This window comes from Camelus ferus, chromosome 5 (genome assembly GCF_009834535.1).
Source record: "Camelus ferus isolate YT-003-E chromosome 5, BCGSAC_Cfer_1.0, whole genome shotgun sequence".
Lineage (NCBI taxonomy): Eukaryota > Metazoa > Chordata > Mammalia > Artiodactyla > Camelidae > Camelus > Camelus ferus.
The window spans coordinates 36,435,204-36,461,983 of record NC_045700.1 but is presented as its reverse complement, the minus strand read 5'-3'; the positions used below and the strand labels follow the sequence as shown (position 1 = coordinate 36,461,983).

At 39.0% G+C, this 26,780-nt stretch overlaps 1 protein-coding gene across 4 annotated transcripts in view; it reads left to right on the top strand.

Moving 5' to 3' along the window:
- Positions 1–26,367, top strand: part of ITGB6 (integrin subunit beta 6) — a 116,055-nt gene extending 89,688 nt beyond the window's left edge. For 2 of the 4 annotated variants that reach the window (XR_004319889.1, XR_004319888.1), the window contains exons 14-19: positions 5,561–5,783; positions 8,306–8,403; positions 13,197–13,316; positions 17,719–17,944; positions 18,435–18,601; positions 24,233–26,367. Coding sequence is in view for 2 of the 4 variants with exons in the window: in XM_006176796.3 (XP_006176858.1) it covers positions 5,561–5,783; positions 8,306–8,403; positions 13,197–13,316; positions 18,435–18,601; positions 24,233–24,331 (707 nt within the window). In the remaining 2 variants the exon portion in view is untranslated. The remainder of the gene's footprint in view (positions 1–5,560; positions 5,784–8,305; positions 8,404–13,196; positions 13,317–17,718; positions 17,945–18,434; positions 18,602–24,232) is intronic. The other 2 variants (XM_006176796.3, XM_014552448.2) reach the window with 1 other exon arrangement.
- The last annotated feature ends 413 nt before the right edge of the window (positions 26,368–26,780 follow it).

Sequence of the window (26,780 nt, the reverse complement as noted above, 5' to 3'; positions counted from 1 at the left end):
CTCTGCCAACTGAACTTACATCTCTATTATTATTTTCCTAAGAGCAAGTAGGTAAAAGATGGAAATGCTTTGCCTTTGGTTATTACCCAGACTCCACAGAATTGCATGTAATCAGAACTCCACTATCTTCCAGACTTTTCTGGATCAGGCCCCTGGTATCTGATCCAACTCTTAAATGCCTATTACTTTGGAAAGATAAAAAGCTAGGCTGCTTAAGGAGCGTACCGCAAAGGACAAGGAACACAGAAATACCAGATGGACTTTCAGGAACTTCATTCATCCCATACATATTTATTAAACATCTGTTATATGACAGATACTAGGTTAGGTGCCAGGTATAATAAAGATGAATAAGGACATATATGAAGAAGGCTATGGAAAGGGTAGAAATGAAAAATCTCTTGAAATTTTTTGAAATTGGGAAAAATTTTAAATAGCAGAGAGATTTATGTTTTAATATCCTTTGCAAATATAAGATCACTATAGTTTAAGAATATATTACATATAAAGTGACTATTATAAAACCATCCTAAGAGATATAAATATATATTTAAGGACAGTCTAGTCAGACAAGAATTACAAATGTGTTAATATACTTTAAAATGATACAGATTTGTGTTACAGTTGAACTATTAACTGATGGCTGAAACCAAGACCTCATGTCTTCCTTTTTCACTATGTGTGAGCAGACAGCTTTTCAAAACAGAAAGCCATTATCTTTAGAGAAAACTAAGCAAGTTATGTTTTCAAACCACAGTGTCAGGAACATATAAAAGAGACTGATTTTCAGGGGAAAAGACCCGAGAAAGGAAGCCTCAAAGAATCCCAAGCTCTTTGAAAAGTCATTTGATTCCCTTAGAAGGGCACCTCCGTTTCATTGCTTCGCTGAAGCTGTTGCTGCCAATAGATTCCTCTGAGGCTGCCTTCTTTCTTCCCCCAAAGAGAGTAAAAGTTTAGGGTCTGTCCAGATTGAGACACATTTCTCTCCCCTTTCACTCAAAGGTGTATTTCCTTCTCGCATGGATGTGTTTCCAAACCACATTGCTCCTCTTTTCACAGGAGGCAGACAGGACAGTCTGAAACCAGAAGCCGTCACCAAGCCTTAGAAAACAGATATTCAGCAGAACCCCAGATTGCATTTCTAATAGAAATCTGTAATGAAATATGTGCTCAAGACATTGGCAGTTGCCTTTCAAAAAAAAAAAAATCCTAAGTGTAATCGAATACAAGATAGCAGCAATACCAACCCCACCTATGTTTTGCCCTTTAAATCTGAGGTCAGAGAGATCTAAGGCTGTGTAACCTGGTGGGCTGTGTTCAGCAACACAGCTCTTCTGGTTTCTTGATGGTCTTTCACTTTATTTTGTCTCATGAACGTGAAAGCATGAGCTCAAAAGGAGTTGCCTTGATCTGTGCGTTGCAGTTCAGATGGGCCTGACAATAGTGCCTCTCTTTGTATCAGATTCGGTGATTGCTAAAGAAATTCTATTTAGAAAGTACAATTATTTCTTCAGCTGGACTCAGAAAACTTCACCAATGCCCATTTCCTTCATACATTGGGGTATTTCCCGATCGTCAACCATGACTGTTTCTCAAAAGCTATTTTGTGTTTAGTAACATCTCAAAGGATGTTACTTTGTTATTAGTAACTTTCTCTTTTAAAGGGTATAATAAAAGTAGAGTCATTCAACAGAGAGTAATGGAGCACTCACTATGTGCCTGGCATTGTGCTTAGTAGGAGGATAAAATTGTATCTGGCTTTGTGAACACACTCTGTCGTTGCTGTTGTTTGCAACCAAGGCTGACTGTGCTACAGCATCACTTCTTGGGTAACTCTCACTTATTTTACAACTAATATACTCTGCAGTGTGCAGCTTCCCTGAAGGGCTATTGTCACCATGTTCTTTTCTTGCACCTCCTTCCATCCATCTATAAATGCTCACAGATACAGGGCTCCACTGATATTTTTCCCTTGCCCAAATTCCATTAGCCTTTTAAATTTTGACTGAAAATTCTAACAGGCAGATGGCATGACAGAAAAAACTTCCTGCCATTGTGCCCTTACAGTTATCAGTCAATGGCATTCCAGGAAGCTCTAGCCCTGTAAAAAGAGCCTGATCCATTTTTCTTGATCATTGGTTATCATCTTGCTTCTACATGAAGCCATTGTGAAAGTTTTGCTGTTGTTGTTGTTGTTGTTGTTTTTGTATGAACAGGTACTTCAGATAATTAGCTGTTTGTGGATATCAGTTAACAACTTTTGTGACCTGTTGATGGTTCTGGAAAGCCCACACAGAAAGGAGGGTTTCTAAATTCTGAAAGGCACTCTTGGAAAGGTTTTCTAAAATTTCTTCCAAGTAATTCTTATGTGCAGTGATAGCAGTTGGGCATTTTCAAAGCCTCTGGACATGGACATTTCATTTGACAATATTTATACACCGTATGAATTTTTCAGAATAAACTTCAATATAAAAATCTCTCCTTATCATGAAAGTAAGTTTCCCCTTTTGTTGAAGAAGAAACAAAAAGCAATTGTAGTTTAGAGGATAGCTTACATAGAAAACTTAAATAAATGGTTTTGGCCTAAACCACCTAACTATTCTTAGCTTTGAATTAATTAGTTCAATTACAAATTAAACAGGTTATGAAATGCCATTGGAATATGTCTTAATGTGATGGATCTGATAAATTTCAACTCATCTTTCATTAGCGAAGTGTATGTCTTTTTAGTGTGTGTGTATGTGTGTGTGTGTTTGTGTGTGTGTGTGTATAAAATATGTACTAAATTACTGTACACACACACCAGGAGCAATCAGAATCCAACAATGTTATCTCCCTAAGGCTATCTTGTCGATCCATCCACACAGCTGGCCAGTCAGCTTTTAGGGAGTATCCACTTCGGGGAAAGAAACAGTGTTAAGGTAAAGTGGTAGACAGAAGGATGAATGAGACATGATCCTGAAGACAATTTGCAAAACAGATCCCACAGTTTAAAAGTATGAGGAACCCTTGTTCATTTAAAATGTCGATGAAGGCCAGGTCATGACAAAAAAGTAACCACTTACTAGACCTAAGTTTACAAGATAAAACCCAGAATCCTTTCTACAGTGAACATGGCAGCGTCTCCTACAAATGGAAACCTGTCTCACTTGTAATTTCTTTTACATCTGTTTGGTTTTCACTATAATTACAGGAGTTTTAATACTGGTGGGTAATTTTGCTTTTCAACTCTTCTTACTGGACAGTGTTTAGGAGTAATAGTAATAACTTACATTTACATACTGTTTATTCATGGGCCAGGCACTGTTCCAAACACTGTTCTACATTATTTCAGGTAATCTTCATAACAATCCTATGAAGTAGGCCCATTAATAATCCCTCCTTAACAATGAGGAAACCGAGGCACAGAAAGGTTGAGTAATTTCCCCAACTTCACCCAGCACAGAAGTACCGGGGCCAGGCTCCAAACCTGTACAGTCTGGCTCTATGTCTGGACACTCACACGCTACATAGTAACCCACCACCATTTCCACGTGCCTTTGGAATGTTGCCGAAAAAGCAAAACTTGCGAGGCAATGCCCGGTGCACATTTCTCTTCCAGAAGAAAAGTATCAGTTACGAAATTTGTAAGTAAGTGTTGTTTGTTTGGAACATCAAATGCCAATTTAGGATCCTGTGTATGACAGACACCCCAAAAATATTATGGAAGAACACAGAAGCCCATTTTCTGAAACCCTCTATTTAGCATTTTACAGTATTTCATACACTAGTATGTAGCCAGCTCTTCAGGACCCCTCCTACCCTGTCTTATCCATAAGGACCCCTGTCTCTGATTATATTTTAATGCTGATGCTCTCCAGGGATTTTCTCACTCTGCTTTCCCTAGGTGATCCGAGCCCCAGCAGCTTCAGCTGCCACCTATCCCTCATGAATTCCAAAACCCAAACTCCAGGTCCATATATCATATTCAACCACCCACAGGTCCCTCAAACTCAACAGAACCAAAAATGAACACATCGTCTTCCCCACTCCAAGCTGCACTCTCTGTGCCAGGCACTGGGGATAAAGCACAGCATGAGTTACTTCCATTTCAGAGCAGCAGAAAGCTGCACCATCCAGCCCATAGCCCAGTCTGGTCACCTGGGGAGGATCCTATCCTCTCTCTTCCCCTCCCCTGCCACCCTGGGGCACTCACACCCTGGCACCCCCTGCCCTGAATTTCATCCCCTTCCCTCTCCATTCCCACTGATGCTGTTCATGGCCTCATATCTTCTTGCCTCTACTGCTGGGACAATCTCTTAACTGATTTTTCTGTCTCTGGTTTGTGTATATATATATATTTTTTGTTGAAGTTGTGTCAACTTCTGGTATACAGCATAATGCTTCAGTCATACATGAAAATACATATATTCATTTTCATATTCTTTTTCACCATAAGTTACTACAAGATATTGAATATAGTTCCCTGTGCTATACAGTATGAACTTGTTTATCTATTTTATATATATTAGTTAGTATCTGCAAATCTCGAACTCCCAGTTTATCCCTTCCCACCCCAGTTTTCTTACTGTTTTATATCTTTGCTTTCAAAACATTGTATTACTGTATGCCTCTCTCATAACTGGAGAAACTGCATATCAGCCTGTCATCACAAATAAGTGGGTTTTTTTAAAAAAAATAGTATGTATACGACTATAATACTGTATGCCATAAAAATTTTATAACAATTCACTCATTAGTGTATAGGCTAGGCTATTGTCAAGCAATCATCTTGCTTCTTCATTATCAATGCATGAATAGTTCGTTCTACCTGTAAATACATATGAATTTCTTTTTCACACTATCTTTTCCTTTTTGATGTGTAGTGTAGGGAATAGGTATAACATCTGCAGTATTTTGCATCATATAAGGCAATACTGATATGTACTGACAGACGATTCATCTTGTAAACAGATGACATAATCTTACAGTATTGATAAATACAATACAGTACTGTAAGTGTATTTTCTTTTCCTTATGGTTTTCTTAATAATAATTTCTCTGGCTCAGTTTATTGTAAGTATACAGTACATAATACATATAACATACAAAATATGTGTTAATTGATTATATTATCAGTAAGGCTTCCAGTCAACCGTAAGCCATGAACAGTTAAGTTTTGGGGAATCAAAAGTTATTCTCAGATTTTGGACTTTGGGGGTGGGAGTGAGACCCCTGAATTGTTCAAGGGTCAACTGTGTGTACACACACATAATCTCACACACACACACACCAAGTAGCTATTATTGGCTTCTGGATGATCTCATTTCATCCAGTTATAAATTCTGTTTGATGTAACATCAGGTAATCAATCTGGTCTTCATTTGAGACCGGATGAATACATCTACACAGCTAGCAAAATATGTTCCATAAAATGTATCTACACTACCCCCCCCCCGACTCACTTTCTTCTCATTTTTTTCTTCAATTTCTTTGACGGTGTTTAAGGCTAAGAGATTAGGTGGCCCCCAAGATCTGGAAGTGGTTTTAGCCCTGAGAAACCCAGAGCTTTGTTTTGCAGGTAACGGCGACTGTGACTGTGGTGAGTGCGTGTGCAGGAGCGGCTGGACAGGCGAGCACTGTAACTGCACAACCAGCACGGACCCGTGCATCTCTGAAGACGGGGCACTCTGCAGCGGGCGAGGGGACTGTGTGTGCGGCAGGTGTGTGTGCACCAACCCTGGAGCCTCAGGACCGACCTGCGAACGCTGTCCCACCTGCGGCGATCCCTGTAATTCTAAACGGTAATGTCTCCTCTTTCTTCAGTCCTTTTTGTCTGTAGGTTTCATGATGATCCAAGTTATAATGACATTTTTATAAGCTCAGACCTCAGATTGCTTTTCCTGGCTTTAGTCTCCAAGCATCCATCAAAACACACAAACCCGCAAGGCCCCTGTGATCGGCGGCCCGGAACAGCAGTCTCCCACTTGCCTGTCAGTGCTGATTATCCAGGACCACAATGTCACATTTCTGCTAGAGCCTAGCATGAGGAAGCTGAGCTGATGTCCCACACTGATAACATCAGATAGCCTCTCCTGTACAAAACCAGCCACATATCAGGAATGCCCTGGGGGTAGACTGACGACACTCACATTCAGTGCTTTCTAAAGGGAAACAGACAAGCTTCATTCTTATCTAGAAGTTTGTAGCCTGACCTGACTGATTCATTTCTATCTATAAACTCACAAAGGCAAAGAGGCAGAAGGATGATCTTGGCCTTCAATTCCTTGTGTCTTCTTTACCACTCATGCTCTTTGGCACCTTTCTTTGGTTGTTATTCTACACAGCAATTGTGAATTCCACTTTCTTTTATACAGTGTGAACAACAACAACAACAAAACCACCACATTTTTAAATTTTCCAGTTAAAAAAACTTTCTTTGGTTAGCAGCTAACTTCTTAATGGCAGCAGGGCAACATCTGTAGATGAAGTGAAGCAAATCTCCAAATTGGCTGTTCTGACACTGCAGGTATACTGTGTTATGCAGCCAACGTGCTTAAGCAGTTTATATTCTTGTTAACTCTAGTACCCCAAATGGTGACATTGGCATTTCCAATGTAAGCAAAGTGAGAAAATCAGTATTATCGATATTCACTCAGTGGCTACTCACTATTCAGGTGTCAAAACTTCTCTCTCACTCTGCCCAGACACATGCCAAGAGAAACGTGGGCACAGGGTTAGACTTACTTGAGTAGAATTTAATGTGAAATGCCCTTTCAAGGTATTCTACTGTTTTTCTATTCTATCTTCTCTGTGAACATGATTCAATCTTAAATCTGGTTTATAACACATGAAATTAATAGTCAGAGTAGTTTGAATTTGAAGAATCAGGTAGAGTGATTTCCTTGGTGTTTGTTAATTCTGAGATGAGTCCATTCTTCCATTTATTTATTTATGCACTTATTTATCAAATAAGTTTTAAGTATGTGCCATAGGCCAGAGGTCAGATTAGGCCATGGGCATGCAGTACTGACTGAGGCAGTTATAGATAGTGTCTGCTGCCACAGGTGCTGAGCATCTACTGGGAAAGACAGACATTTTAAAAGTGACTGTAATGATATCTGGGCTGACAGTGAAAATAGGGGATAGAGAGGGTGCTGTGGAACTCTATGGCAAGTGATAAGGCTACCAGATAGCTTGGACAGCCATCAATGGGGTGCACAAAGGGGAAGAGGTCTTAAGGGCTTCCACAATCTCCAGCAGCCCCCTGCAAAGCCACTCCAAGTAAATAGACAGCCTAGAAAAACGCAGTGTGCTTTCACTTCCAGATAAGACTTCTATCCCCACTCCCACATAGAGTGTTGCCCCTAAGCCCTTCTTACAGAGAAGTTCAGAGGCTTCCACTCCAAGGGAACTAACTGATAAGACTTAGAGAAGGCTTAGTTTAGGAAGTGTGGTTCCGGCTGAGATTTGATGAGGCATGGGTTAGGGTGGGAAACGTTTCTGGCACTTAGAAGAGTGTATCTTTCCTTGGCCAGGGGAAGAGAGAGGCAGCATGATGTGTGCCCACAGCAAAAAACTTTTGCTGTTTTGGGTTATTCCAAATACAATCTGTTTGTAAAGTGATTTTCAGCACAGGATTAACTCAGTGTCTAAATGTACTTTGCTGTATAGACATCATTAGAGTAGCTTAATTCCTTGGCTGTGTTCTTAGAAATACACTTTTCTCTAAGTAGCAATCTTTTATTAAAAAGCCGGCATTAATGAGGATCCAGGCTGTAATCATTAGCTTTTGAAAATACCCTTATCAAGGCTTGGACTCATTCAAAAGAGTTACAGAGAAGTGAATCTTTAAAATACTCATTCATGACATATACGAATTCTTGGAATTCTTGTTAAAATACAGATCATTTCTGTTAAGAAATTCATACTTTGTCTAATCTCTAGTCATATTTTAGCAGCTTAAACCCTTCCCAGGAAAATGTATAATGGAAATAAATCTAAGTCAAATACTAAAATATTTGAGATTTTTGTTGTTGGGAATTTTTTTTAAACTAACCAGTCAGAAATAATCATTATAGATGAATGAGGATAGTAACTATTACCAAGGCTGGCTCAGGGAACATTGATTACTGAGTGGAATTTAGAATACAGCATTTCCACTTGGACGTCACCCAACCATCTTTCTGAAAGTAACAAAACACAACATCCTCTCTCAGACACTCCTGGAGACGGAACCACAGTAGCAGCATTAAAGCAATATCCGAGCTACATAGCTATTTTCCACCAACGCAAACTGATCAACTCTGTTGAATAATGTTCACAGGAGCTGCATTGAATGCCACTTGTCTGCGGATGGCCAGACCCGAGAAGAATGTGTTGACAAATGCAAACTAGCTGGCGTGACCATCAATGAAGAAGAAGGTGCTACTTATCTTAAATTGCTTTTTTTCTCTTTGCGTAGTTTTGGAGAGGCAGAAATTGTGGAGGGCTTTTCAGGAGTTCAGCCTCATTTGTACCAGGGCATTAGTTCACTCACATTCCTTTTTAAGAGTAAATGCATTCCAGAAGGCTAAAGACTTGATGGTTTGGGATATAAGCAATTTAAAGTCATGACTATTCTATTTGACTTCAGCTCTGTTGGCAAGTTCATCTCTGCTTACCACGTGCAATTGGAGAGAACTCCAGAATGCTCTATTTTTTTGAGTTAAAAGAGAAGAAAATTGAAGAAATAGCTAAATGTTAACCCCCAAGCTGAAATAGTCCTCTATCATCTGATTGCCTTATTTCAAGATAGGACAAAGTGAGGTGCAACACAGGTTTTCTGACACCAGGCAGTGTCTGGTTAGGGGCCATTTTCCCTCTCTTCCCCTTCTCATGCTTTACTCCCAACTTTTCAGACATGGGTGTTACATGATCATCCTTAATTCTCTGCTGCCTCAGCCCCAAATGACAAGAAGGGCCTGTTACCTTTAACTGGCTTTCACCTGCCATTTTTGAGGTGAATACCTTAAAATCAGATTCTTTCTAATGGCAAAATGTTATCTCAAATATTTAAGTAGATTTTATTTTAGCTGGGGAGGCATTAAAAAAATAATTTGTGAACTTTGAAACAAAGCAGATGACTGATTCCTCCCAAAGGGACCATCTGGGGGGATGTGTTTATCCATCATCACAAAATCTGCATTATCCAGCTGCTAAGGTAGGGACATTGCTCTGCACACCTTAGAGATGCGGCCTCGATGCATCTCAGGCAGAGAGGAATAATCAAAATAATAATTTATGACACTCTAGGATATGTACCTTGAATAGATGAAATTAGAATACAGAAATTAATCCATTTCCAAAATGGAATAAGCTAGTGATCTTTATATTGTTTTGAAAATGACCTACATTGTTTCAAAATTGAGGTTTCTGACTGCACAGTTAAATAACCCTTTATAGAGGGGCAGTATTAGTGCTCATAAAACCAGTCGCCTGTACTTCTCTGCTGCCTAAAGATAAATATGCCAAATAGCTGTAAATTGGATGAGGTGGTGTGTACCTTACACAAATATTGAAGGTAAGATGCAGCAAAAACACAGAGAAAAATGGCATTGGTGGACTGTCCACATTAGTAACTAGTACAAAGTCTCAGCATAGCCTTCTGGCTTCATTTCTCAGCAAACAGTTGGGATATTTACCATGTGTTTGGAAGAAATGACTAAAAATTGCAGAAAATGCTCTGCAAATTACTAGAACTGAATTGACTAGCAGCATGGGAAATCTAATGTGCCAAGGGGAAAAAAGAAGTAAACTTCGGAACCATGTAAATCATAAACAGGGAATTACTATATTTAAACACACAGTTTTCTGATATAGATTATCATAAGTGCTTGGATTTGAAAGGAAGGCTAGGTTCTCAAGTGGCATTTAAAGTATCTGCATTATTCTTTTTCGGTAATTGACTAAATTATCTTCAAAATAGAGGAATACAACTATTTCTAACTCAGAAATTGAACGTAATAATTGGATTACTAACACCATTTAAAGCACTCATCTTGATGAATTTGAGAGAAAAAAAATTTTGTCAGCCTGTGCATTAAAAAGTCATTTTTCTAACGGGAGCTTTTTATAAGTTCTATTTCAAGTTACTCACCCAGTTGTGTTATTGATCATGTCATCTTGAAAGCATCACAACACACTTGCTCTTCCATGGGGTCTTTTGTCAACCCATCCGTCCCCTAACAAAGACATGGAGAAAAAGATAAAATAAGCATAAACTTCATAATCTGAATAAATTCTTCCTCAGCTGTGCTGTGGTGACTTGGGTGAGCATTTCTAAAGACATGTGGTTTAACTTTACTCATTCCATCTTACTGAAAGAGAAGTTTTTAATTTACCTCAACATTCATGTACTCAGAGCATTGCTCCTCACAGTGTCTTCCAAGGAACCCTAGTCCTGAAAGTGTTAAGTGGACAGGAGCACCCGTGGTCATATACATTTTGAAAATGGGAAACTAAGCTTATCGTTTTCTTTGCAAGACTCAGAGTTGTTTTGCACATTAAATGTGAACCTTAAATGCGTAAAAATGTGCACTGTGAATTTTCAAAAGAGGCAAAGGGAGGAATTAGAGTAAGGAGGAATTCCCAAACTTATTTGACCACAGAACCCTTTTTTTTCCCCTTGGGAAACTGTTTTCTCTGAGAACTAAGGGGCTTCAAAGGGGAGGTTTTAAATTCATGGTTATCTTGATTCAATGGTGCAGACAGTTTACATTTTCGACATCTTTCCTGGACCCCAACCTGTCCACCTCCATCTTCACATTTCTTCCTTTTCTAAGTATGATTTCATGGACTGCCTGAGATCTCATTTTCATTGTCTTATTCTAGAACAGCACTGCTGACACTCATAAAAGTGGGTAAAAAAGAAAAGTCCATTTCTAATGAACAACAGAAGAAGACCTTAGCAGCTAATTATGCAAATCTCTAGCCCAAGCTGGACCCTTTCACTGCACATCCAGTAATACCATTTTAATACCCAAACACTACAAAACAGGCTAAATCTAGAGTCATAACAGTCATGAAAAGGAGTGGCGAAGTAATTAAAGCAAGAAGGGAGTCATGACTCAAAGGTCATATTAGCAGTTCCATTAAAACTTAAAAAAATCCTGGCCAAGGAAATTAAGCCTCCCTGTGCTTCCGTGTAGCTGTTTAAGAGAAAATAAAACACACAGGATTAATATTACTGAAAGGAGTATTATAAGCTGTCTACATATTTTCTACCTGAGAATAAAATGTTCCATGAAGTAAGTTTGAGAAGAACAGTGGGTGTGCACTGTCATGGCAGAGAGGGGGAGGGAAGGAAATAAACACTCCAACAAGAAAAAGAGACTTCCTGAGACCCCGAATCCCAGCTCATGGGAGTGGTTTGGTAGGAGCATGTGTGGTGAAGGTCATCTAAAAGTGGGCAAAGGATGAATTATACATGCAGAGCTGTTGCTCTCAAACACGTGGAATCACAAATTTCACAAATCAAGGGTTGCCCCTGGGTTCCCCAACCTCTTCATCAAAATCACTTTATTAAAAATAACATTCACAATTCACTGAAATACAAGCTCCTGTCCAAATCACTGACTTCTTAGATCAGAAGAGCCAGGGCTGGGTCTCTGGAATGCATAATTTCAAAACTTCTAGGTGATATAGATGATCGTAAACTTTTGGGAATGACCAGATGAGAATAATTTGTAATTAGATGTCATATGCTTGTGTAAACAGATGCTTCTAATGGATTCAAAAACAGTTTGCTCCCTTAAATTTATCCTCTGAAATCTTATTAATAATGCTAAATGTTTTACTAGTCCCCATTGTCATAGACAATACAGGCATAGTTCTTATGAACTCTGGCATGGGGTGTTTATCGTACAAATTAGATGTAAAAAACAGCTTAATATTTCTGTCTTTCTATGGCTATGGCATTGTTTAACCAAAAATAGACTATTATTTAATTTTTCTTTGTTAGAATCAGAGAACACATGTAGATTCTGTTTTATTAAAACCTTTTTGGGTTTAAGCTAATGAGAAAGTTTCCATCTAGCAAGACTATGTCCAAGGTTATATGGGATGGGCCCAGTTTTAACATTCTGACGACTAATATTGGATCATATGTCTCAAAATTTTAGGATAAAAGCAAATGGTCATTCTGTTTACAGGTTTCTGAAAAAGTGTAATGGTATCATTAAAATGTCTCCAACTTAGAAGATAGGAGAAGATTAAGCAAGTGGGTTTTTTTTAATTAGAAAAATGCTACATAATTTTGGCATAGATGCCAGACCATTAAAATGTCTGACAAATAGTATTAACATCTTAGATGGACCATTTTACTATATTATCAGTTTCTGTCATGAAATTCATTTTCTGCTTCTCGAAGGAGCTCAAAAATTTTTTTCTATTTAGAAAAGATTTGAGAAAAACCAATTTTTGGGGGGGGAGGTAATTAGGTTTTTATTTATTTTTTTTAATAGAGGTCCTGGAGATTGAACCCAGGACCTTGCATGTGCTAGGCAAGTACTCTACCACTGAGCTATAACCTCCCTGCCCCCTGAATTTGTTTCAAGTTGAGAAAAGGGCTATACTGAATAGTAGGCAAACTGTCATTCTGGTCTCCTTTTATTCTGGGGTTTACCTTTATCCTTCTGGTCCCTGAGCTACATAACACTTCAATCTTCATTTCCTCATATTAATTTATATTTATTGTTGTGACAATACATGGCCAGCAATCTTGACTATATCATTGTGGGGGAGGCCTCTTTAGCAATACTGGTGTCAGTGGAGACGGTATAGTCTCTTTCTGAAATGTAATCTAGGCTTCCTCCCAGATGCTCTCGGCCAAGGAGAGCTTATAGCTTCCTCATTACCATAATCAGGGCCATTCTGTTCCCAAGACAGCTAAGCGTACCTGCCCTGAAATACTTTCACTCTCTTGAAATCCTGCTCTCATCAGATTGATGGGTGCATTAGATGGTCAGTCCTGATTGACCACACCTGGAACTTTTCTTCTGGAACATGAGTAGAAACTAAAACCTCAGTGGGTGGGGAAAATCCTATGTCTTTTCTATTCCTGTTCTGCAGGGTTGAAAATTCCTATTTGCATAATAAAACTCAATACTACTTTGCCTTAAAAAAAAAATCTCTTTTGGCATCTCATTTAACCTAATGAATGACTCCTTTATCTACAGATTTCTCAAAGGATAGTTCTGTTTCCTGTTCTCTGCAAGGAGAAAATGAATGTCTTATTACATTCCTAATAACTACAGATAACGAAGGGAAAACCATCATTCACAGCATCAATGAGAAAGGTGGGTGACATGCCTTCCATTGTAAGAGATGCTACACAGGAGAGGAGAAAACACCTTACCAGCTCACCAGGAAAGATATTTCCAAATTTTTGATGGAGTGCTTCTACTTTTTCAATGATTGAAAGGTATCTGTTGAAAGGTTTGAGATGTTCCAATGTTTCTTATTAAGACCAGATAACGAGATTAAGTGTATTTGTACGAATCCCTGAAAGCTGACTGATTGATGAATTGTAGAAAGGTGGACCAATTAAATGCAATGTAAGTAAAAGGTATATTTTTAGGAAAGGCTAGCAGGGAGGAGGAGCATAAGTCTAAGAGAATGAGTTTTGAGTCAGGCAAATCTGGGCTCAAGACCTGCTCCACCACTTAATTGACATTCTGGCAGATACTTGCCTCTGTGAGTCTCTATTTCCTCATCAGTAATATGGGGAAAATAACAGTATTTTCTTTTATGGGTCAATTCAAGGATTAAATGAAATAATGCATGTAAAACATGTACCAGTTCATATCTTGCCCAGTGGGTCATTAAGTGCTAATGCTCAGTCAGAAAAGATGTGAAGTGGCAAGGAAGGAAGGAAGTGATCTCTAAAGGAAGTCAGAACCCATCACTTCTGTGGGTTTTCCTCTCTACCAACTCAGGGAGTTGGCTTGGGACTTGGGAAGCCCTCAAATAAAAATTCCATCTTCGGTGAAGGGGAGAGAGAAGCTTGTATCAGAAAAGAATATGGTGGGAAAAGTACTTCTGCTGAGAAATTCTTAAATTTTAGTGAGTGTCACCTGGGGAGCCTGTTACATTGCTTGCATCCTGAGTCAGCAAGCTGGGTGTGTGGCCCAGGACTCTCTGCCTTGTAACATTTCTCCAGGCGACTCTGGTACAGATGGCTTCCAGACCTCCTCTGAGTGACTCTGCCCTAATAGCCCTGGCTGCCTTCTTAGATATTCACTGGTGCTTCACCTTTTCCATCTTCAATTAATGATGTGTCCCTAAGCCTTTCTGGCAGAAATGACAGCTGCATTAAATCGGACCTCTCCAGACTTTGTCAGCAATCGCCTCCTTCCCTCAAAAGCTTGGCACCCAAGTTCTCCCCTAGACAATAGAAGCAGGGGCAGGCTAGAAGGCAGATGGATTTTTGTTGTGTGTGCTGGCTTATCAGTGGGCTGACAAAAGATGAAGTCCTGAATTGGAAGCCAAGGGACCAAACTGCCATCACTTAAGAGTGTGAAAAGCAATACCAAAATTACTGAAAAGTAAGTTTAAGACATTATAAACCAACCAAGAAAACATGGCTAGAAAAATATCCCATTGCAGTCCTGAGGGTCAGGAGAGGTAGAGGTCAGCACAATGCAAGATGCAAGGGCACAGTGGTGACCTTGCAGCTCAGCTGGGCCGGGGGCACCTGAAGACTCTTGAAAATCTGTAAATCAACTTCTTCTTTCTTTAAATCTTTAAATCAACTTTGAAATCCGTATATAAAGGGCATTGCAGGGGCCATTTGTTAAAGAAAGTTAAGGTGAATCCTGCTATACGGAAAAGACACTTCATAGTACAAAAGAACTGCCTCCTCATTATCTGTTTTATAAAGTCAAATTCTTCAGCTCCACTGCCACCCTCTATTTGTGACCACGACAGTGGCTTCAGCACGTCCTCCTGAAATCAAAGCCATTCCTTATAATAGCGATTCCACTGGAAAAGCAAGTTCCAAACAAAAATGAACTTCCAGAAGAGGGTCTGTTTTTAATTCAGGGGCTTTTGTATCTAGTTGGTTTGATTTTGACTTTTTTTTCCTTGTGAAATGTATCTTTGGCTGTTAAATGCCTCCTCATTACTGAACAGCTGGGTTTTTCCTCTTTTATCCGTCCGCACAATAGGAGTGGCACAGCAACATGCCATCTTCCTGAGAGCCCTCAGGTGCTCCGATGTCTTTTTGTTAAGGTTCTTTATTCTCCCTATGCTTTTGTAGCAGGGAAAAGTCAGGGGGAATTACCTCCCTGAGGCTTAACAGGAGTCACCTGACAGCTTCAAGGATGCTTCTTTCCTGATGAACGTTCGAGTTCCTAGACAGGCCCGGAGATTCCAGGGGCCCTGAGGGCAGAACCCGTCCCCAGGAGTCTGCAGTCCCCTCTCACAGCTCTAAGGCCAGAGAATCCCAGGGCAGCCGGTTGCAGGCAAGGGGGGAAAAGAAGCAAAATGAGAAGGGAGGATTTGAGGGATTTCCAGGGTTCTCCAAACAAATAGAAAAAGAAACCAAGTGAAGAGTCACCATCAGACAAAAGTCATCATGTGTGGATGTAGGGAGAGCTTCACTCATCTTTTTTCCGGAGAAGCTTTCGAGGATAAGAGCCACGTTCATGAGAGCCACAGTCAATGAATGATAGTTGGGGAGCCCTCCTGGCAGGGATGTGGGTGTAAATGTTACACCCACAGGTTCCAAATTGGAGGTTCCAGGCCCTTGAGGTCTTGAGGATAGAAGAGGGAGAAGGGTGCATTGTTGTAATGATAAGAAGAAGAAAATAGCAGCTCTCATTTATTGAGCCCTTACTAATAACATATACCAGGTGTTATTCTATGTGTTTTACATGAGTTGATGCATTGAATACCCTCAACAACCATAGAAAGCAGGCATTGCTATTATTTCCATTTTACAGGTAAGGAAATTGGGAAGTTAATAATTTGCTAGGTCCTGCAGCAGTTAAGTACCAGCACTGGTTGGGGACTCCGGCCGGCTGGCCTGGAGCCCATGCTCTTAGCTACTGTGCTACACTGCCTCCCACTGGCTGTACAATCACCATAAATATCTGAATCCCCAAAATATGTCAGATCAGCATTCTCTGAGAGAAATGTTATGCAAACCACGTATGTAATTCAAAATGTTCTAGTAACCACATTAGAGAGTATAAAAGAAATTAATGTTAATAACATGTTTTATTTAATCTGTCATATCCAAAATATTGTTATTTCAACATATAATCAACACAAAAATGATCAGTGAGATGTTTTACTTTTGTTTCCACGTCAAGTCTTCAAAATCACTGTGTGTTTTATACTTAGCACAAAACCTAAAACCGAAAAGTCACATTTCTAGTGACTACTGAGCAGTAGCCACGTGTAGCAGAGCTATCAGACTGGCAGCATTTTTAACTCAGAACCTTAGAATTAGGTGCAGTACCGACCAGGACTCAATAGGCAACCCTGGATGGCACACATGGTAGAGAAAGCCCTTTTCTCCCACCCAAAAACATGTCATCAGTCTGAGCATCTCCAGAAATACTAAAGAGAATATGGAAAGTGGACATTTCTATTGTGTAATACCTGCTCTGGAGCTTGGGCCAAAATCCTTTGTTAAGATTATGTTTAATTCCAAATGACTCTTAAGTTCTTTAAATAATTACCTCTGCCAGGCCATGCCTGTTTCTCCTTTATTTATCCCCTCCTGGAGAGCCCTCCTAATTCATGTTCTGGCTGCAAGGTCTCAGCAAGCTTCATCTTGCTTTGAGCATGAATGTTCTATGCCCCACCCCAGACATCTCAGAGTTAAAGATGGAGTCAGGATATGTTCTCATTGATATGGGCCTGCCACTTTCTGTACAAGAGCATTGCTAACCTATTAGAAGCAGCCATGGTTCATTTGCTATGCTAGAAACAGTCTTTTAGATCTTCATACTGTAGTAGCTATTTCATTAGCTCCTTTACTTATTTCTGTGTAATCTCCTTACATGATTTTTTGGCCAAAGAACAAAAGTATGTGAGGCCAGGCATCATGCTGTTAAGGGGGTCATTAGTCCCGCTCAAATTCAGATCAGCTATAGATCTTACCTTGAAAGCAGCGTGACTAGTCCTGTGTGTATAACTCTCCTTATTAAATATCTAAAAGCAATAAGAGTTAGGATAAACTAAACATGATTCATTTCCTCCCCAGATACCATGGATTTGCCTCACTTCTTGCAGAGGGAGGCAGATATTTAATGATAATTTTTATGTGGGATTTTTTTTCCCATGAAAGCAAGGGGAGAGCTTAATTATAATGTTTCATTAAGAAATGTATCATCTCCCAGGCATATTGCAAAGATTATTAGTCATTCTGCTGTCAATGAGGGAAGGTACTGTATAATTTCAGAATTACATTAATGTCATCAATAGAATCAAAGTAACATTTCATAGAATGTTCGTGTTGAAAGGACTACACAGAACACCCAAGTTCCCAAACTTCCCTGAAAATAAGAATCACTTGGGATACTTTTAATAATAAAAAATCTGTGGCTCCATCCAAGACCTCTTGAATCAGGATCTCAGGGGAAGAGTCTGGGAATTTTGGGGGTGGGTTTAATAAGCATGAGCACCTGGATTAATTTTATCATCAGGGAAGTTAAGGGAACACTAAAGTCCCACAGCTTTGTTTTACAGACGAAGGTACTGGGGCTCAGAGAGGGAAGAGGGACTTAATGGATTTCAGACAGCTACTGTCCTTCAGAGTGGAGCTGAACCCACCTCTCCTGACCCCAGTCCAGAAATTTTCCAGGACACCAGGGCACTGCATTGGAGTTAAAAAAAAAAAAAAAAAAAAAACTGAAAGCCACGATTGTCTTCTACATTTTAAAAAGGAAGCAGCAAGTAGTAAACTTTCCAAGAGGTAGGTTTTAGGTTTTACATAATTTTGAAAATAGATGGTTCATGTTTCAAGAAAATCCATGAACAAGTAATTGTGTGTGTGTGTGTGTGTGTGTGTGTACACATTCCTTTTCTACTTCATTATATACCCAGAAGAGACCACCTTTAGTGATTGAACTATAGTCTTTTTCATGGTCCTTTAAATATTCCATGTGTATTAACTGTCACTCTTTTGGAGTCTAATTCTTTTTGAGTCAGCCATTTAAGTGTATAGCCATTTGCTTTGAAGCCATTTAAGTGTATAGCCATTTGCTTTATCTTTTGTTCTACTTTGAAGGAATAAGGCTATCCTTCAACAAGTAACTCATTTTTTTTTTAATTCAGCAAAAGAAAAGATGTTTCCATTTTCCCTGTACGTGAGAAAAAATATGGTTGGAAAATTTAATGAGAAATGTTTTCTCTACATTGGAACACTATTGTACCATCTTCTTAATATAATTTTGTTTCCACAGATTGTCCAAAACCTCCGAATATTCCCATGATCATGTTAGGGGTTTCACTGGCTATTCTTCTCATTGGGGTTGTCCTACTGTGCATTTGGAAGCTGCTGGTGTCATTTCATGATCGGAAAGAAGTTGCCAAATTTGAAGCAGAAAGGTCAAAGGCCAAGTGGCAAACGGTATGTGCCCACTTAGGGGCTACTCCTTGTCCTTTGGAAGGGATGGGGTGTCAGCCTTCTTCTGCTCCAAGAGAGAGTTAAAATGTCATGTTCTTTCTCTGTTCCTTTCACTACATCCCCAACAGCTGATTTCTGTTCTGCTTTGGGAATAAAGGAAACTTTGTTCTTTATCTGGGACCCAGACAGCCCTCATAGCATACATTTGTCTCCGTGCAGTGAAGATTTCCCCTACTCTGAAGAGTCTCATGAAACTCCTCATATAGCTACCTAGGGACATCAATGTTATACATTTTATTCCTCACCACCAGGAGGACTCTGCCAGAATCACTTGATAAAGCATTGGTGCTGTATCTGAACATTCCATACATCGGTTGTTATAGCTAATGGAATAAGGTTCCTAAGTAGTATGACCGCTCATGCCAATTTCCATGGAAATACTCATTACCCATAATAGGTTACACAGTAAAGTCGAGAAGACTTTTTAAATACCATCCAGTTAATTTTTCTGAATAACATGAATTTTAAACAGCTACCTGAAAAGAACCCCAAAAGTATCAACTGCTAAATATATGTACTCAATAGATGTAATTTATGTCTCCTCTTCACACCAGGCAAACACAAAACAGGACTCCAATTTTCTGTGTTTCTTTTCCACAGGAGAGATAATTACATTTCTAGAGGCCCACAGAAACAATTTCATGGTTTTAATTTCATCTCTCTCTCTCCCTCTAATGCTGTGTCCGCCTATCTAACAGCAATTATCTTACATTGCTGATTCTAAAAACAGTGATATCACCGGAGAAAATACAGGCAAACACAATGCGCCTCTGGGTTCATCTCCCCCAAATAAATTGATGTTAACACTTTTTTCTCTAAGTCTATAATGATATCTTCAATATCTAAAGCAAACAGAATGTTCTGTTTTGGATAAATTTATCTTGATAAGGGATGTTTATATCTTATGCAGTTATTTTGAAATAACCATATATATCTGGTGCAGGGCAATGGACGAGGAAAATTTTTATCTATTTTATCTTTCCATTAAAAATGCCTTTAAACACGACAACCAGATGCAATGTATAGACCTTGTTCTGATCCTGATTTGAACAATCTAACTATAAATTATATATATATATATCTTTGGACAACTGGAAAAAGTTAATATAGACTGGATATGAGAATGATAGCAAGGGATTATGGTTATTTAAGTTAGGTTTGAAAATGACTTGAGGTTTTGCTAGTAGAAAATTATAATTATAGTTTGAAGTGAAAGGAAGCAAAGGCTGGGTTTGATTGGAAATAATTCAGCCAAAAGAGAGAGAGAAGGATAGTTGAAGCAAGTGTGGCTAAGATCTTGCTAACTGTTGAATCTGGGTGATGGGTCTGTATACCCAAAGGTTCGTTATATGGCTTTCCTCTTCTTTTGTGTATGTATGGATTTTTCCTAATTAAACAAAACCCTTAGGAAAGTAAAATGAGGATTTGTAATGAGGATCTAATTTACCCATCCCTAAACAGGTAAAATGTAACCTGACAGGTTAGTTCAGAGACTTAGAACCTAGGCTAAAGGAGGCCAAAGTGTTGAGTTAACTTCACCTGATCTGCTGGTCATAGATGTTTTTAACTCTCACCAACTGTAAAGAAAATGCCTGGCAATGGTCAGAAGGCAACCAGGCAAAAGAATGTGTTTAAGATGGCACAAAACACAACAGCAGCCAGTAAACTGAACAACCACCAGTCCCGTGAGATAGTCTTGATATTGCCATTACGAACGTAAGAAAACTGAAGCTCAGAGAGGTTGAGACTTCCCAACAGTTGGTCCATTGTGGAGATGTAATCCTAATTGCAGCTCTTCCCCAAGCACAGCCTTGACCCTCCCAGAAATAATAAGCAGGTGTTCCACAAACAGGCACTTGGGCAATTATGTGATGTGTATCTACTAACCAGCACATTTTAATGTTCTCCTACAAAGGCATGAATACTGACAAATGATTAATATCTTTAAAATAACATTTTAATTAACAGTTAATTTCCCCCAAACATGAATCATTTTCCCTCAGGATGTAGAACATGACTGAAATACAAATGCTAAATTTTTGCTGTCTCTTCATCGAAAATGGAACAAAAATATGCATTAAACAGATAAAAGCATAAATGAAAAATATTATTCCCTGTTAAATTGAGTTTCTTTGAATAACAAATGTTTGATGTCGTTGACTAGATAATGACTAGGTAATAATATTCACTTGGATGCAAAAGAAGTTTAATTCAAATAATTCAATTCAAATTTCACTAATATGTCCTATTGGAAAAAAAGATGTTGCTCAGTGCGTCCATTTTGGGGTCCTCAATTTGATTTTGTTTTTATCTAAAGTTTATTTCTTCTTGAAGAACTAAATTTGGTCTTCAAAACCCAAGGGATTTCCAGGGACAGTAGTTGGATCTTCTGACCCATAGGCCCTCATTGGCCTCTAAAGGTGACAGAGCTCAGGATGAGAAAGAGCTTTGTTTTTGCCACCTGAAACATTTCATCATAGCCATAAAAAAAAAAAGCTTACTTTTTATTACACTTTTAGAAATAACCGCCCCCCCATTCATATTCTTTATGAAAACACAACGGGAAGATATTTAAATTCATTTTTGATTAGACATTTTTCCTAAGGATGACAAGTCATTAACTTGAGGCAAAAGATGTTCAGTGTGACATTTGTTGCAGTCCAGGATTGATTTTGTACTGTGCTAAGCAAATCAGGTCTGCGTTTGACAGTTAGGCAATCTTTAAGGGAGCTGTGGGTCATGACAGAGAGCTTTCTTATTACCACGTTTTCAAACTCTAAAAATGTAACACTGCATTTATAAAATCCACAGCCTAAATTAGCATCCCCCCAGACTTCTGGGGGAATCAGCCTGGTCACCCCAGATGCTTGAGGGAAACGTGACCTCGTCTAAAGAGTGAAAGAGTGCAGATTCATCCGAAATGGAGCCAGGCTCAAGCCTGCGTCTCTGGTGGAAATCCCACGGAGGGAGACTGGCACCTGCGTGGCCCTAGAGGAGGCAATACTGGTCATTGCCATACTTTCTCCTGCCAGCAAATTCCCATTTGAGCTCATTCTCCTGAGTTCTGATCATCAGCTGAGGACAGGAAACACTACTGTCCCCCAGCGATATGTACTTGGTCTTTCTCTACCTTTATGATTCCATCTTACCCTCCTACTATGGCAGGGTCTGCTTCATCCATCACCCCGTATTAGCATGCCCAGGCCATATAACTAGCTTTGCAAGAGACTCCCCCAAATATTGTAGACGAGAATAAATGAAATTGCTTCAAAACTCAGAATGAAAACCATACCATCAAAGTTAAACAGTCAACTAAATATCTGCAAAATACCATTGTGTATTCAGTCAACTGCAACTGAAGTCACCTCTTTCATATTGCATATAAATTATATTTAGTGTGGGATGTAGGGTATTGGACATGATATGTGATGGGGGCCACAAAAGAGTTCCTACTCCTACCAAGATCTGCACTGGCCCTGCTCACAGCCTGTTCTTGCTTTCAGAGTGTCTTTTCTGTTCCCTAAGGCTCGCTTTTCCTCCAGGACCATGCCCCTACCCATCATTCCCCATCTACACATCTTATTTTTTCCATCTGTCCTCTTCAACTGAGTCCCTTATTCTTCTGTAATCAACTCAAACTCAATAGCTTGCAATCTCTTAAACTTAATAGAATTCCACACTTGATTTTTGTTTGCAAATGAGACTCCACTTGCATCTAAGACCACATCAGCCTGCCCTACACTCTCCAAATCTCAAGTTCGTATGGCAGTAGGACTAAATAAGGACTGGAGGACCCTCGTAATTATCCAGGCTGACCTCAGGAGTAGAAGCAATATGGTGACTTGATCTTCACTCATCATCCACCACCAAGGAATCTCTTCTCCACTTGCCCTCATTACTGAGATAGCATCTCTCTTCAAAGGCACATGGACAAAGGTAACATGTTACTCAGTCAGAGGTCAGGCCACTGGCTCTGGGCAGCATAGAAACAGATGCAGGTGTGATTCTTCCTCACAATGAAGACACTGCAGCAAATCCATGGGCAACAAGTGCTAAAGACCAGGGAATGGTTTTCAGTTCTATTTAGTTCTTCTGAAAGCTGAGGGACATGTACTGAGAAAGCAAATATAGTTGTGTTTTTCAAAGCTATGCCTAGAAATTGCTACCATCTTTACAATTTATGGGATAAGGAGACCAAAGTGTAATATTCAGTAATTTGAAGGGTCAGAGGTGGTACACATACTCAGAAATTGGCCTGAAAGTGTTGAAAGTCTCAAAGCCTTGGGGGAAAATAACTTTAGTACCCTCTCCAGGACCAAAAAGAAAAGGAAGTTCCCAATGTGAGAAGAGTTATAAATAAGTACTAATAAGAAGAGGCAGCATTTATTGAGCACTTATTATGTGGCAGGCACCTGCTGAAGTACGTTACCTCGCAGACCGGGTGGGCACTTTGGTAGTCCCTCTTACAGATACAAGGCTTGGAATTGCTTAAGTAAAGTTACATGGTGGAGCAGTTTGGAACCTAAGCTGTCTGATGTCAAAGCCTGTGTGGTCAGCCTTGGAAAATGGGAGGGAAGAAACTACTAACCCAGACATCTTGTGCCTGCCTAAAACAATGAAACCAAAGGAGAGAAATTGGAGGATCGGGCTTGGCATTTCTTCAAACACTAGAGGGTTTCTGCCACTTCTGGTCCTGGTGAGGGCACCTGGAAACACATCTACAGCCCAAAGAGCACAACTGAATTATCCAGGTACTTGCACACAACCTTTTTACTACCCCAAGTTCAAAGCCATCTGGCCCGACCTGCCTTGGGACCCGTTCTCCTTACATGAGCCCAGCGTCCCACACACCAGTCTCTTGTGACTCTCTGCTTCCCACACCGTGATTCCCTAGTAAGCAAAAGCTACCTAATTCTTTTACTATTCAGAGCAGGTGTTTGCTGCCTCGGGATCTTTCCCTGCTTCTCCTAAGCAACTAGTTGTCCTTCTGAATTTTGATCTCTTTTTAGCAAGATTATTTGTGTCCTTGTTTGATGCCTCTCACCAGAAACACATTTTTAAAGGCAGGTACTATGTTGTTCATTTTGGTATACTTCTACCAGTTCACTTTTCCCATTTTTTACTTTTTTACTTGACATTTCACTTTTGGGTCACCTATTGGTTCATTCTGTTCATTCAGTAAATTCTGAGTGCCTACTGTGGGCTGGCAGAACTGTGTTCAGCTCTGGTAAAACAACAGTAAACAAAACAGCCAAAGTCTTGTTTTTCAGCCAGGATTTAGGGCATGTCCAAAAATCCATGATTTTGTGCATTTCCAAAAGGGATAAGACTTCTTAGAATACACTTATGGAACTGGTTCTGCATAATAAAAAATTAAAATAAAGATGCATACATTTTAAAATGCTTAAAGTATGACTTATCAAATTGACCAAAAGTTTTCAAATGGCTTCCAAGACTGAGCTGGACTCTCTTGTTTCAATTTGCAATGTACAATGAAATTATTTAGATATATTAAAACTGTGTAATTCCAAAATATACATACTTTAATTGGAACCTTTTTTTTTTTTTTTTTAGGGAACCAATCCACTGTACAGAGGCTCCACCAGTACCTTTAAGAATGTAACCTATAAACACAGGGAAAAACAAAAGGTGGACCTTTCCACGGATGGATAGAACTACTTTATGCATGGAAAAAGTCTGTTTCACTGATACAAAATGTTAATGCACTATTTAATTTTTCTTCTTTGTTGCTTCAAAATGAGGTTGGTTTAAGCTAATAATAGGTCATTCAGAGATCAGTCATTCTCTGTGTGAAGGTTAGTGATGATGTTGGCAGGTTCAAAATAATCAAGAAGAGAAATATCCTTAGCAAAGGGGTGACTTTGGGGATCATTTCAGGAACACTAACTCTATTACATTAATACCTCAAAAATCATCAAAATGATTCATGCGGGCCTGATTTGCATTTGAAAAATGTTTGAAATTAGAATCTCATTTGTTGCAGGCATACAGCTACCTAAAGTCTCTGTCTGCAAAGTCACAAAGTCCATATGCTCACGTTATATATGCACACTTGCCAATTAATTCTAAACTTTTAGTAAAACTGTCCTTTCCTAAAGGAGGATTTTTTTAAAAAACCTATGAAAAATGAGATGCTGAATTTTACATTGGCTCAAGGATGCAATTCTAAAGATGTCCCACATGTAAGAATAAAAATTAAGAGTTAATAATTTCTGTGGATTTGAATGTACCTGAAAGTCAGGTACACAGACATGTATTTTATTTGTTTTCCAGAAGAAGAAGAAGTAATTTATAAATTAGGAAGTCACCAGTGGGAAAAAAAAATAACAAGCTTAGCATTTAGATTATTTTTAACTATCTGAAAAGTAAACTTCTGTACTCAGTTTCCCTGAGTTTTTAGGCTATTACTTCTTAAGTATTTCTCAATCCATTTTCCTCAGTTTCACAATTGTCTAAACCCTGTAAATGTCATATGAAAGTTTTAATTTCCTGTTAAAAAATTACTTTAAATGGCTAGATAGTTTACTCAAAAAGAGCTCCAATAATACAAAACGATCATGGGTTAAACAGAATAAAAATTTTTAATAGTTTTAAATAAAACACTCATGAGAGGACACAGGTATGTCATGACCTTTTAAAAATCTATATTCTTATCCCATTTGCATAACCGAGCTTGCACATCTCAGTTGCATATGGTGAATATCTTACTTTAAAAAGTAAGACTTTACTTAAAAAATACATGTGGCTAATTAGCGATCCGTAGGTTGATTGACGAGATGAACTCTTTCTTGTAATTAATACTGCTTTGCAAAGCACTTTCATCTAACTTGATCCTCATAAGGAAACTAAGCCTCAGAGAGTGGGTAGAGCTGGTGCAGAATCAAGACCTCCTGGCTCCAAGCCATTGCTTCTCTCCACCATATGAGACTGACTCTTGACAACGAAATGGTAGAAAGATTTTGCTAGTGAAGTGATAACTTGCATTTATTTGAAAATATAGTGACTAAGCAAATAGCACTTAAACCACTGAAATATAGGTGAGGTCTTGTACTTTTGTGCAACGTTCATTACCTTTGAGTAAACTGTAAACTGAAGCCTTTTACTAGGTGAGTAGTTCATTAGGTAATGGCGGCTTCATGTTTATCCACCGAACTGGCACCGAGTAATCTATTTTAAGTCTCTTCAGTTCTTATCAGATAGCTCAGTACACATTGGATCACTTGGAGGCTTTTTTTTTTTTCAGGTTTCTAAATATCTCAGGTAAATTAGACACTTGGGGAGTATACAGTCATTCTAAAAGAATTGCTAAACAATCACTTTGGAAACCTGAAGGGCTGATGTACCCACTGCATTCCTGACCGAAGCCCAGGGTCGGTGGGAAATCTTGAGCAACAAGGAAGTTGCATTACCGATAACACAACAGTGGTGTTCACCTCTACATGTGACATTTTTGTATTATTACTGGAATGGGGTTTTAGAATATATAAATTTCCTTTGTGTGTATATTGGGGAAGGTAGAAAAGAATACTGTTTTGACCCAAGGCTGGACCTTAAAAAGGTCAAAACATTAACAGTAGTACTTCTGTTCACTGAAGAGTTATGTTACATGAAGCTAAAATGGGTTTTTTGTAAGTTGTTTTATTGTATTTTGTGTTGACATAAATAAACATGGTAATTTAAACAATGAACCTTAGATGAATGATAATTCTTTTTATTTGCCTGGTACAAAACCCTCTTCTTGGATTTCTGGATCCCTGGGTGACCTGTTCTGACTGCCAGTCTAGAGCCAAGAAGAGCAGAAAGAGGCAGTCACCAAAAGCAGGAGTCAGCAGGGCGTGGGATCTCATTTGCTGCATATTTACTATACTGACATCACGAGGTTTTAAAACAGGCCTGGACTTTACCCTACATTCTATAAAATCAAGTTCTTTAGGGTAAGTGTGTTGGGCTGGATTGTGATTCTCACCCCAAAATTCATGTTCTGAAGTCTTAACCTCTAGTACCCTAGAATGTGACTGCATTTGGAGATAAGGAATTTAAAGAGGTAATTAAGTTAAAATGAGGTCATGAGGGTGTGCCCTAATCCCATATGACTGGTCCT